The sequence below is a fragment of a genome, unplaced genomic scaffold (assembly GCF_019419815.1).
Source record: "Pyrus x bretschneideri cultivar Hongxiangsu unplaced genomic scaffold, Pyrus_bretschneideri_v1 Contig17, whole genome shotgun sequence".
In the NCBI taxonomy this organism is placed as follows: Eukaryota; Viridiplantae; Streptophyta; class Magnoliopsida; order Rosales; family Rosaceae; genus Pyrus; species Pyrus x bretschneideri.
Window position 1 is genome coordinate 2,462,305 of NW_025999468.1, and position 12,481 is coordinate 2,474,785.

The 12,481-nt window shown below is 38.8% G+C and overlaps 1 protein-coding gene across 1 annotated transcript; it reads left to right on the forward strand.

Annotated features, from left to right (window-relative positions):
- Positions 1–4,135: 4,135 nt before the first annotated feature.
- LOC103933804 (protein EXORDIUM-like 2) lies at positions 4,136–5,296 on the forward strand. Its single transcript, XM_009343486.3, has one exon. The coding sequence runs from the start codon at positions 4,178–4,180 to the stop codon at positions 5,108–5,110; it is 933 nt and encodes a 310-aa protein (XP_009341761.2). The 5' UTR covers positions 4,136–4,177; the 3' UTR covers positions 5,111–5,296.
- Positions 5,297–12,481: the final 7,185 nt, after the last annotated feature.

Consider the following 12,481-nt stretch of genomic DNA (forward strand, 5'->3'; position numbering starts at 1 on the left):
ACCAACACTTTGTTCTATAAGAAACAATGAAATTTCATTGTGATAAATAAATAGGCAAATGGTTTTGGATTGAATTGATTTTTTGTAAGGATAATCTATGAATCGAGACTTACAAAATAGATGGTTTGAATCGTTGAAGTTTGATGCAGAGTAGGTCCCACAACTACTCTCCATTTTTTTGAAAAAAAAAATGGAGAACTCTTTCCTTAAAGGGCATGCATTATATTATATCTACACAACCTTGGGTATGGATTGATTTTAGGGTAATGCTAGGGAGACCAAAATTTTAAACCAAATTTGCAAACTAGATGATGTGTCATCGATAGAAAATAAGCACGTTAATCAATGTTTAAGTTATAATCCAATCATTAACAACTACACCATTTGGTTTAAAAAATTTGGTCTCCCTAACATTATGGCATTGACTTTAATACATAATTTGTGCAACTAGATTAGTAACATCATTGTTATCATATCATATAATATTAATTACTGGCACATATCATAATGCGTAATAAAACCGCAACATACAATAATTTTCGCACCATTGAGAAACTAGAAATACTATATACATCAACATGTTCCTCTTCTACAATGTGTAAAGAAACTAAAGATTAGTCATCAAAGTTGTTGCTAGGAGTGAGTTATAGTTTGTTAGAGAATTTTGTATACTGTTAGTTTAGTTAAGGGCATTAGTGTAATTTGCTAGAAAGTCCACATGTGTATATATAGCAAACTTTGTGTAATTATTGATGTATTCAATGAAACAGAAAATATTCAGAATTATATGGTATCAGAGCACACTCAATGATAGTGTGCTGGTAGGTTTATGTCCCTGCAACCATTATTCCTTTGAGCACACTCAACGCTGTCCAAGGAGCCAGCACCATACAAACTTGAAGCATTTGCACTCCAATTCCATAAATCTGATGACCTCCACATGCCGCATATTTGGCGGTGAGCTAGCCGACCATCCACTTGCCGACACACTCCCCAAAACCAAAGGGCCCAGAGCTATACATACCCACACACACACATATGCCTCGGACAACACATATATGCACAATTCATGCACCCTCTAGTCTCTCATCAACGAAAATAACTTACATTGTATGAGTACACAGTTATATTAACGTTTGTGTTGATGAGATAAAAATATTTATCAATTTTTGTCCACATATCTATATTTTATTGGCACGAACAAATCACGTGAGAATATATCCATGTTATTTAAGTTCTTCGAATCCACACGGGAATAATTAACTAATACAACTGAACTAGTTTAGTGCCTTCCAATGCTCAGATTGTCACAATTTAGCACCGACCACTCACCTCTCACCACTCACCACTCAACACTATCGCCGGGTGTGTAGTACTTTCCGTCTTTCCGACCCATGATATAGCTATTCATATAAACACTGTATAAGTACCCCATTTTAGTTCCCAAGGTTCTTCACCTCTACGCTACTATTAGTTCAACAGCTTAATTAGTTATCTTTTATACGAAGTGTTGCTACATAAGAAATATTTGAAATTATAATTTCAAGATTTACTTTCTGATTTATCACTTATTAGTAGACTAGTGAAATTCAGACTTAAACTTGCCACGATTGATAAATATTGCCACATAAAGTGGTGAACAGACTAACATCTGATGAATCTGGTTTATGTAGCACCAACTTGCTCAAGCAAAGACGGAGCCAAAAATCATTTTAAAAGGGCAACTTGTTTATTTGACAAACGATAGAATCTATTCTAAATTTATCTACACTACAAGGTGGGGGGAAGGTAATCTCTGACACAATTGGTTGAAGACGAATGAGCTATTCACTATAGCAACACCACGTATGATAAAAGGAGGACTTCGGATAATGAGATAAGGTTAAAAGAATCAACAAACTAATAAACATATAAAAACAATATTTTATTATTTGTCCATAAGGTGTTTTCATACGTTGTAAGCACAAATAAGAAACTTCTAAGTAGTTGTTTGGGCCCGAAATAATATTGTTGGGCCGAGCAGAAGGTTGTGCTCGGCCCAAGGCTGTGTCAAATGCTATGGGCCGAGTGATAGATTCCAGGCCAGTTAGCAGGGTCGGTCGAGTCCTATCCTAAGAAGGAGTAGTCCAGATAAACAAAAAGGGTCGAGGAAGTCCTGGTGCAACCAGGATTCCCGGCCGGCAAAGAATAAAGCCCCGGAAGAGGGGAAAGTTCAAAGTACTAGTGGGAGTAGGTTTGTTCGAAGTAAAGTTGGAACGGGACAAGGACTCCCAATCCAGATAAGGGTGCAATGCGGTCTCAAGGTATGGGGGGCTATAAATACAAGAAATCATGCAATATACAGGACCTTCGATTCAACATACAATTGCCCTGCACAAAGCCTCTCAAACATCTTGAGACTCTTCCTTTTCTTTTTCGGCCAACAAACCTTCAGTTTGGATAAACAGCACTGTGGAGGCACCCGGTGAACACCTTCAGTTTGGATAAACAGCACTGTCGCCGTAGAATCAGCTGACCGAGGAGCACTTTCAGTTTGGATAAACAGCACTGCGTCGAGGCCGACTGGTTACCTATCCAAGTCTCGGCTGAGAAGGGTTTTCGAATCCTTGTTGGCAAAGGTCACCTTGTTAGCCCTCTTGGCGTAGCAAGGTGTTACGAGTTCGTTATTCGGCGTACTGGACGCCGAGTGATTTTATGATTGGATACTCACAAGTGAGTTTTAGAGTTCGGCATTCTGACGGCCGAACTACATTCACTATCAAGACATACATCACCTTTGAGTACTTGTGTCTGTATAGTCTGGTGTCGATTTGACGTGCTTATACTCTTACGAATATAATCATAGTGACTGAATCGGGCGTCGACGATTTGTGAGCTTCGCAGAATTAGCAGCCTTGTCTTCAGGCTCTAGAACCAAAGGACCGAGAGTGTTCCTTCCTCGGTCGCAGTCGCAAGATAAAGAAGTCAACAATGCGCTCAATGCGATATCAACGAATTTTACTCCTCGGCCGAGCTCGGCCGACGAGTTGGCACGCCCCGCATTCAACCGAAGGACGTAGTTAGCTTATTAGTTACTCGGCCTGCGCGCCCCGTAGGTTTTTGTAATTTATAGGGTCAACAGTAGTATAACTACAACCTATTCATTGTATGTGTAGACTATATAAAGGAAGTCCATTGAGCCTTTCTTAAGACATAATGTGTTGAGAAAATCTCACTTTTACTCAATTTTTTTGAAGTTTGATCCGATCTATTGTTGGACTGCAAGTTTTATTCTTGGATTGGCTCATCGCTTCAGTAGCAGGTTTTGAGTACATTGAAGCTCTTAATACCATTATATACCTTAAGTAATCATATTTGACAATAAATGAGATTAAAATTGAAGAAATTTGAATAGAAATGAGATTTTCTCATCGCATCAACATCAACACAAAAAGAGCATAAGCCATAGTTTAGAACCAATTGACCTTATAATCAAGTTGGGTAGTTTTACTGAAACAAACAGATTACCAAGTTGTAAATTAAAGATGGATAATTAGGAAGGAAGCCCTAATTGTGTGATTAAGAATTAGCATGCGAAGGAATCTTAGATCACCACTATACCCACCACCACCATCTATGTTCCACACCAGCCAAACCACAGGAAAACTTAAACCTTATTAAAGGACCTAATCTATTGGCGTTTGTTATTTAACTAATTAACTTGTTGATAATCACAAGTGGGATGTGCATAATATAAAGTATTATTGCATGCTAGGTTATCTAGTGCAGTAGCTTATAAATTAAATATACGTTACAAGTCTTTGAACTTCATCAAATGGTGAGGATACACATGAAGAGGAAGGTGCAGGGAAGAAGTGTTGTCTCTCTCAAAAGTCAAAGCCAAAACCTTATGATCTGTATATGTCATCGAAAACTGAAACCCTAGGTGCTGCAGTGCTTCCTTTTAATTCATCCCAATCCCAAAGTCAAAACCCAAAACCCAAAACCCACGCGGCTGCATTTAAAAACACGCCCATCACTCACTCACTCACTCAACCCACCTGTCCCTGACTGTCCCCCATACCACACGTACGTCCCCTCCTTCCTCTGTATAAATACTCCCCCATCTCTTTCAGGCATTCGCAGACACCTTACAGTCATCACTTAACAAATACAACTGCTCAAACCCTCCTCGTCAATGGCTTTTACTTCCCATTTGGCCATCTGGGTCCCATTTTTATTTACCATTTCTTCCTTCCTCAGCCCCTGTACAGCCACCATGCGCAAGCTCTCAGCTTTAGTGCAGCAACAGCCGCTTGTGCTCAATTACCACAAAGGTCCACTCCTTAAGGGGAACCTCGCCGTCAATATCGTATGGTACGGCAAGTTCTCCCCCAGCCAACGGTCCATACTAGTCGACTTTGTTCAGTCTCTGAGCTCCGGCCAGCGCACCTCACAGCCCTCCGTCTCGTCGTGGTGGCAGACTACTGGAGGATACAAAGGAGGCCCCTCTACCCCCACCGTAGGGAATCAAATCCTGGACGAAACTTACTCTCTCGGAAAAGTACTCACAGATCAAAAACTCGTAGCTCTGGCAGCCAAAGCATCAAAAGGCCAAAACGCAGCGATTAACGTCGTTTTGACCGGTGCCGACGTGACAGTTGACGGGTTCTGTAGCAGCCGCTGCGGCTCCCACGGATCGGGAATTGAGGGGAGAAAGACGGGCAAGCTGGCTTACGCTTGGGTGGGCAACCCGGCGAGCCAGTGTCCGGGTCAGTGCGCATGGCCATTTCACCAGCCAATTTACGGGCCGCAGACGCCTCCGTTAGTTCCTCCAAACGGCGATGTGGGGATCGACGGAATGGTTATCAGTTTGGCTACGGTTTTGGCGGGAGCCGTGACAAACCCGTTTGAAAACGGATATTTTCAGGGATCAAAAGACGCGCCTTTGGAGGCTGTGAGCGCGTGCACGGGTATATTTGGGAAGGGGGCTTACCCGGGTTATCCTGGAGACGTTATTCGGGACAAAACGACGGGAGTTAGCTACAATGCGTTTGGGGTACGTGGACGCAAATATTTGCTCCCGGCGATGTGGGACCCACAGACCTCCACGTGCAAAACACTCGTTTGAGACGTGTGCGTGTCGCTAGAACACTTTCATGAAGTTGTGAGAGTTACACTACAAAGTATTTTGTTGAAAAAAATAAATCATGTAAATTTGTATAGTATGCACATTTCGGAGGTTGTTTGGTATATATCAAATAATTTATTGTAATTTGGAAAAATTGGAGTAAAATTAAGAAATATCTCAAAAGTATATATGTTAGAATCGCTAAGCACTTGTAAGTACTTGTCTAAAAAGCGTTAAGCATTGGTAAGTTCGTTTCCATAAATTAGTAACAAGGGTTTTCTTTTAACCCATCACCATTCCAAAAGCATTTTGGAACATGAGTTGGGATCAACAGTCGAAAATAACCAAACAAAAATGAAGTTTTAATCCGAAATGTGAACCCATCTTATCTAGACCAACCACCTTTGTAGTAGGAGTGATTTCGGACCGGACAAGTCTCGGGCCTCAACGTGAATGCTCCAAAATTGTTTGGCCTTCAAGTCACTTAACAAGAAGCAAGTGAAGATGACTATCCAATTGGAATTGGGCTTAACATCATCCCTTGCAACCTAGACAGATCAACACTTTTTCTTCACTTTAATTTGATTCCTAGAGAGATCGGCAGAGACCACCACAATCGAACCACCAAGAGTGATCAACGGAGAACAATAGAGGTGGAGAGAAGTAGAGAGAAGAAGAAAAAAAATCTCACATTAGTGGAAGATGGTGAATTTCGTTTTGGATTAAAATTTGCAATTTATTGGACTTCTATTTTTGAGAAATCCAGCCAGTATGGGTGAAAATTGCAGTAGAGCGAAGGAGAGAGAGATGTCAATTCAGTGAGAGGAGAAAACATAGAAGCCGTTAGATTCAATTTTTAAAGTGGATTTTTTGTAATTTACTAGGCTTAGTTGGTTTCTTTCTTATTTTTAATGGAAGTATGAGTGACAAATATATATGAGGGTAGATTATATATATATAATATATATGAGAGTAGATTCGTGACAACATTTTTTTACATAAGTATTTGTGAGGCTTCCTCTGTAATGTATTTTAACATTTGGATAGTCTAATTTTTCAGAATATCATTCATAAATTATTCTTACAAAAAAAAAAAATATATATATATATATATATATATATATATATAAATCCAAAACCATTAACACATTGACTTGTAAGGAAGAAAATGAACGAATACCGTTCTACAAAAAAAACCTAAACCCTTATTCCAACTATTTATGGTTTAGATGTGGATGATTTTCTTTTCAATACATAATTATTTGGATTATACAATAAATTGCACTCATAAGAACATCTTTAGATGAGATGTCAAATTTTAAACATAAAAATTTATATTTAAAGCTTACGTGGCACTTTGATTCTTTTTTTTTTTTAAATTTTGTTCTCTACCCAACATGTTAAATTTTTTGAAGGCCTATTTGACTAAATTATATAAAGGACATAGAGGGAGAGGGGCCGGCGGCAACAAAGAGAGAAGAGAGATATGTAATTCTGAGGTGTGTTCTACTCCACTAGGATAATATCTAATCTAAGAGATATGGTAGAATCCCATAAGGATATCGTAGATATGTTAGGATTTACAAAATTACATTCCTAATCTAATAGGACTGCAACACTTCCCCTTGGGTGTGTAAATACTCAAACAAATGGCGTATCAGGTCTTTAGCGATGAAGTAGATCAGTTGATGAAGTTGTCGGCGCGAATGCAAGTCTCAAATCAACGGAAGAAAGCATAAAAAGGTAAAACTCACAAAACCTCGATATGGTAAAACCCCAAGGTAGGAGAAACCCATAGGCTAAGGAGAAAAGTGAGAAGTGGCACTAAGTCAAAACTATACGTCTTCTGGATGCAAGTAGAAGAGCTCACAAAGGTATGATCAGCCCAGGATGGGTGCCTCGTTAAAACCTAGTTAGGTAGCAAAAATCTAGTGGGCAAAATGATCCTAATCATAGGAAAAAAAAGTACATTAAGATTAAGTGAGTATACTTCTGGATACTCCCCTTGAGTTTGACAAAACTTCCAAATGGGAACTACAAGCATTGCATATGAATGTTTAGGCACACCAATTCCTCGGACAAGCTTTTGGAAGGTTGACTTGGGCAGTGACGTCGTGTAGAAGTCGGTTAGGTTGTCTGGGATCGGCTTGCATGACTTCAATCTCCTAATGCTTTGCTGATGTAGATGTAGATACAATATGTCTTGGCGTTGACTCCATTAATGTATCATGTCTTGGTCAGGTGGATACATATGGCATAGTCTTCATGGATCATTGTTAGGACTTAACGATGGATGAAAACAACAAGTACTTCGAATATACTCAACAAGAACTCCTAACCATGTCTCACTTGTGGCATAGTGAAGTGAGGTGAATGTTGGAATGTTTCGAAGATTTCACAACTAAGGTCAAATCGTGGACCTCCAAGATATTGCATGGAATGCACACCTAAATCGAGTAAATATGAAGCGTCAGGTTCATACCCAGTAACCAATTGTAACGTCGAATAGGTTGGGTGGCAATGGGCATCAAGGCAGACCAACATAACTGCGTACAAGATTGCATAGCCTTAGGCAGAAACCGAAAAAAGCTTGGTACGTTCACCAAGGTCCGGGTGATCATTTAAATTGCAATTTATGATCACTAAGCAAAGCTATTTGGGGGTGAACATATGAATTTGATGTTCAATTATAAACCCAAAAAACATGTAATACTTTATCAAAAACCGTCGATATAAACTCTCCGGCATTATCCAGTCGCCCAGACTTTAGGGAATAAATAGGGTGGTGAACCCTTAAAATTGGCCAGAAGGTTTAGCAGCAATGTGTGTGTGGATAAACATGTGACCAGTTTATCGATTCATCAACCAAAACCATAAGTATTTATATGGTCCGCATTTTGGTTGGATTAATCCACATATATTCCCTTGAATCCACTATGAAAAGAGGGTCACTTTGTATCTTTGCGAGGGATGATGTAGAAAATCAATTTCTCCAACAAGCAAGCTTGGCAAATTGTGCTTGTAGGCACAAAATCCTTACTTCAAGTAAGGAGATGCATCATAGCATCATTGTTCGACCTAAATGTCCCATATGACCATGCTAAAGCAAGTAAACTGTTCAATTACCCAGCTCCAGGCCGGCCACATGTGGCGTGTTTCCAGTTGGGAGACAGCCCCATTGGCCTTAAATCAAAGCTTCAGGCTCATTTTGCAAAGATATTTCACTCTATTTTCTTCAGTGGTTTCATTCGTGATCATTGTCATCTCGAACATCCTTTAAAACTCAACGACGTTCTTCCGAAACGGGGAGAATATAAGGTATATGATATGGTAATTCCGTACCATTCATACAACGAGGAGCATGTCAATGCTCTTAATCAGGTTGGATAGACCTGAAGTCGTTGCTAGAGATGTGATTTAGGTATAAAGTTAGTGTGCGTAGTATCACATTCATCCAGACAACTAACTTTCCCACATTCCTACGTAATCACATGTTTAATTGAATTCGGTCACATGTATACAAGAAACATGATTCAATTAACTTGTATTCAAGGACAATATCAATAAGATTATCCATAGCTAAAACATACACCAAACTTAAATCCAAGAACATGGAAAAATGTTCACAAAGTAAACCAAAGTTACTAGGGTGGATTCAGCCAACAAGGCCATTCATGTCAAAATTATGCTCTTCCAACGGTGTTCAATGAAGCAAAATTAGTCTCACATAGTGACTACTAGAATGGTACTCCTTAACAACATCGATAAGGGCACGAACAGGTGCATAACCAATGATCTATTCCATCAAGACGGAAGTAAATTCTACAGGGTTAAGGTTTAGGAATACTATCATTTATTCTTGAAGTTTTAGGTCTTAGGTGCCAAGGATCATGCTTCGGGCATGATGCCACACCTTGGCAGGCCCTGATTCTATCATGCGTTGTAAAAACAAACTTAAAATTGGATTGTGAGAGAGACCAAGGTCTAAAATATCGATGATATCAGAAATATCGGTAGTCCAAAAACACAGAAATTTCAATGGAAATATCGGGATATTATCGATATCGATAAAAATTGAATAAAACCCATGGAAATTGTAAGAAAACCTTGGAAATTTTTATTGAAACTTTGCAGGATGTTTATTTAGTCAATTATCAATTAGTTTATCACAAAAAATTGGAAGGAAATGCATTGCATGATGGATTTAACTGATTTAAGTTGATTATATAGCGAGCTGGCAAACATTGTGAGTGTAGAAAATATGTAATAATTAATGAAAGAAGTTTAAACACACCATAATCATTTATATATAATGAATTAGTACAATATTTTACACTTTATACATTGCTTGGTAAGATACATGAGTGACTTTGAGGTTCAAAATTTTCAATATCTTCATCATCTCTATGTGTAGAGTAAGTGTATTGTGAAGAGTAGTCATCAAATGATAATCCCTAAAATAGTTTTGCATGTAATTGTTAACATACCACCCATATGGATCCAAGATTGGTTGATGTTGTCCATAAGCAAAATCATTTGAAGATTGAGTCTCGAATTCTTTCCATGAGTCGCTCGATTCCATCCCAACAGGAATGGGATATGAAGGGTAGGGAAATGGTTAGTTATGAGTATAACCATAGTTACTACTTCCCACTCCAAGAGAGTCTGAAGTTATAGATAACGAGTCATCTTCTTGACTTGACAAAGTCCCCTTGCCTTTTTCTCTACGAGTATAGTCCTTCCCTATGACACCAATTCCTGGTCCTGCCCGCCTACTGCCATGGTCCTTATCCTGTGTTGCATGCGTGAAGTTTGCCTCACCAGTGAAGAGGCTCATAAATCCAAGAGGTGGTCCAACATAGTTTCCATATCCACCACTACCTCCAGCTCCACTATATCATTCATTATTCCCACCTCTGATGGTAGGTGAGTCTCCTGATCTTGTACTAGAGTTATCATTAGTATCAGCAGGATCTTGTGGTTGTGTAGGATTGGAAGAAGGTGGAATTCTAGTGTTTCTTGGTCTTGGGCGCAAAAGTTCTTCCAAAGAGTCAGCACTGCTAGATCCCACCTCCTCCTCTAATACTCTTTCTACATTTATCCCTTCATTACGTGCTTCTTCAGCAACTCTTAGAGCTGGGTTGCCTTCATCATCATCTAAATGAAGATGTCTAATCCATTGATAAAGTTGGTTACCCTCTGTATCATCATCTTCAGCAACAATATCAAATACATCTAATGGGTCACCACGGTCAACATGATCTATTTCTGCTTCCTTATCTCGAATTTGAAGCTTCATGTTGTTGTAGCAATAAACTAATTTTTCCAACCTACTATGAGCCAACCTATTTCTTTGCTTTGTGTGTATGAGTGCAAATGTACTCCAACTTCTTTCACAAGCAGATGATGAAGCTGTTTGTGATAATACTTTGATTGCTAACTTTCTCATAGTTAGTGCATCAGTCCCATACATGATCCACCATTCAGCTATAATGAAAAACAATATTGATAAGCCTAATAACTCCAACAAATTCTATTATAAACTGATAGTGAAATATGTTTACACTCACTAGGAGGCATTTTTGTTCGAGCAACAACTGATGTTGGTTCTCCAAAAGTTCTTGCATCCTTAAACCATGTTAGCTAAATTCAATAAATCGTGTTAGTTTAATCCAACAATGTAATTATTATAATTTAAGTAATTGTGTACCTCATTTCCAAATTGGCCCACTGCTGGTGATGCAAGGTCTAATTTAGAGCATACATTATGTATAGCACGTATAAGGGTACCATCATCTTTAACACCAGGTCTGTATTGGTATCGAGGATTCAAATAATATGCTATTCAAAGAAACACATACTCTAATAAGAGAAATAATACTTATGCAACTAAAGAAATGAATTGCAAATTATGACATAATTTATACCTACTGCATGCAAATCGTGGTATAATGTTTTATACCATCGGTCATCAATTATCTTTATGACCCACCTTGCACCATGTTTTCTTTCCAAGTCCTCCTTCCCTACACGCATCAACTCATATATTGCCCCTATAGTAGGATAAACTTTTGTGTCAACGATCCGTAAAACTTTGTAAAGCGGTTCAAACACTTGGCACACATGTTCTGATTGAGTCCAAAAAGCATGATTAAGCATTATACTTTCCACCATACGACCTACTTTTGAGTGGCTAAAATTGTGGTTGGCCCAATCGTCACTAGTGAATAGTTGTTTCAACCCTGCTTTCTTCTTAAGTAGGCTGTCTAATGAAATATAGTTGGTGGCGAATCAAGTGGTAGTTGGACGAATAATTTCTCCTTTGCAAAATTCACGCATCTTTGCCAACAACCAACCGTGATTGTAAATATAATTTGTGATCGTTCTAGCTCTTTTACGACATTAGCAATATTCTCTCTCTTCCCCATTGCCTCAAACATGATATCAATACAATGTGTTGCACATGATGTCCAAAACACATTATGATGCTTCATTAACTTTTTTCTAGCTTTGACAAATGCAAAACCATTGTTAGTCACGACTTGGACAACATTATGCTCTCCCACCTCCATGATTACATCCCTCAATAATTTGTAAATATACTTGTAGTTCTTTATATGGTCTGAAGCATCAACGGACTTCAAAAAATTGTCTTTCCCTTGGAGTATACCATGAAGTTTATGATAGACAATCTGGTCGGGCCAGTCCATCCGTCACACATGATTCTGCAACCATTAGTTTCCCACTTTGACCTCAACTTGTTAGCATACTCGCCAATGTCTTTATACTCCATTTCCAAATATTTGTTTCTTACCTCATAGGGAGTGGGAGGTTGTACTCCAACACCGGCCTGTTGATATCCCAATACCATATTTTTGAAATGATGTGATGATGCCTTCTTAGCAGGGACATTTTCATAGATAAAGAACTTGCTAATTAGACACCCCATTCCCTCTTTCATATTACCTCTAGTGAAATAACTCCAAACACTCTTTTGACGTGCTTTGGATGACTTATATAAACTTGGGGCTATTAGTGGTGTTAGTTGTGATTCTTTAACACTTGCTCCCCGTCTCATTTATGCACCACCACTTGTCCCAGAACCTTGTGCTCTATTAGGAATTTTATGAAGGTGTTCTCTTGCCCATGCTGACTATTTGGAGGCACGTAATGCTTGTTTGAAATTGCGTCGTTCTTCAGGTCTCATGTCATCATCACATTCGTCCTCATCGTCGTCATCATCACTGTTAACCACTTGGCCAATGACTTCTCCTCGTAGCTCAGCTTGAATATTTTCCATTCCGTGTGTTTTCTTTTCCTTCTGGTGTTTTTTATTTTTTAATAATGTGGTGATGAATGCCTTCACTTCTG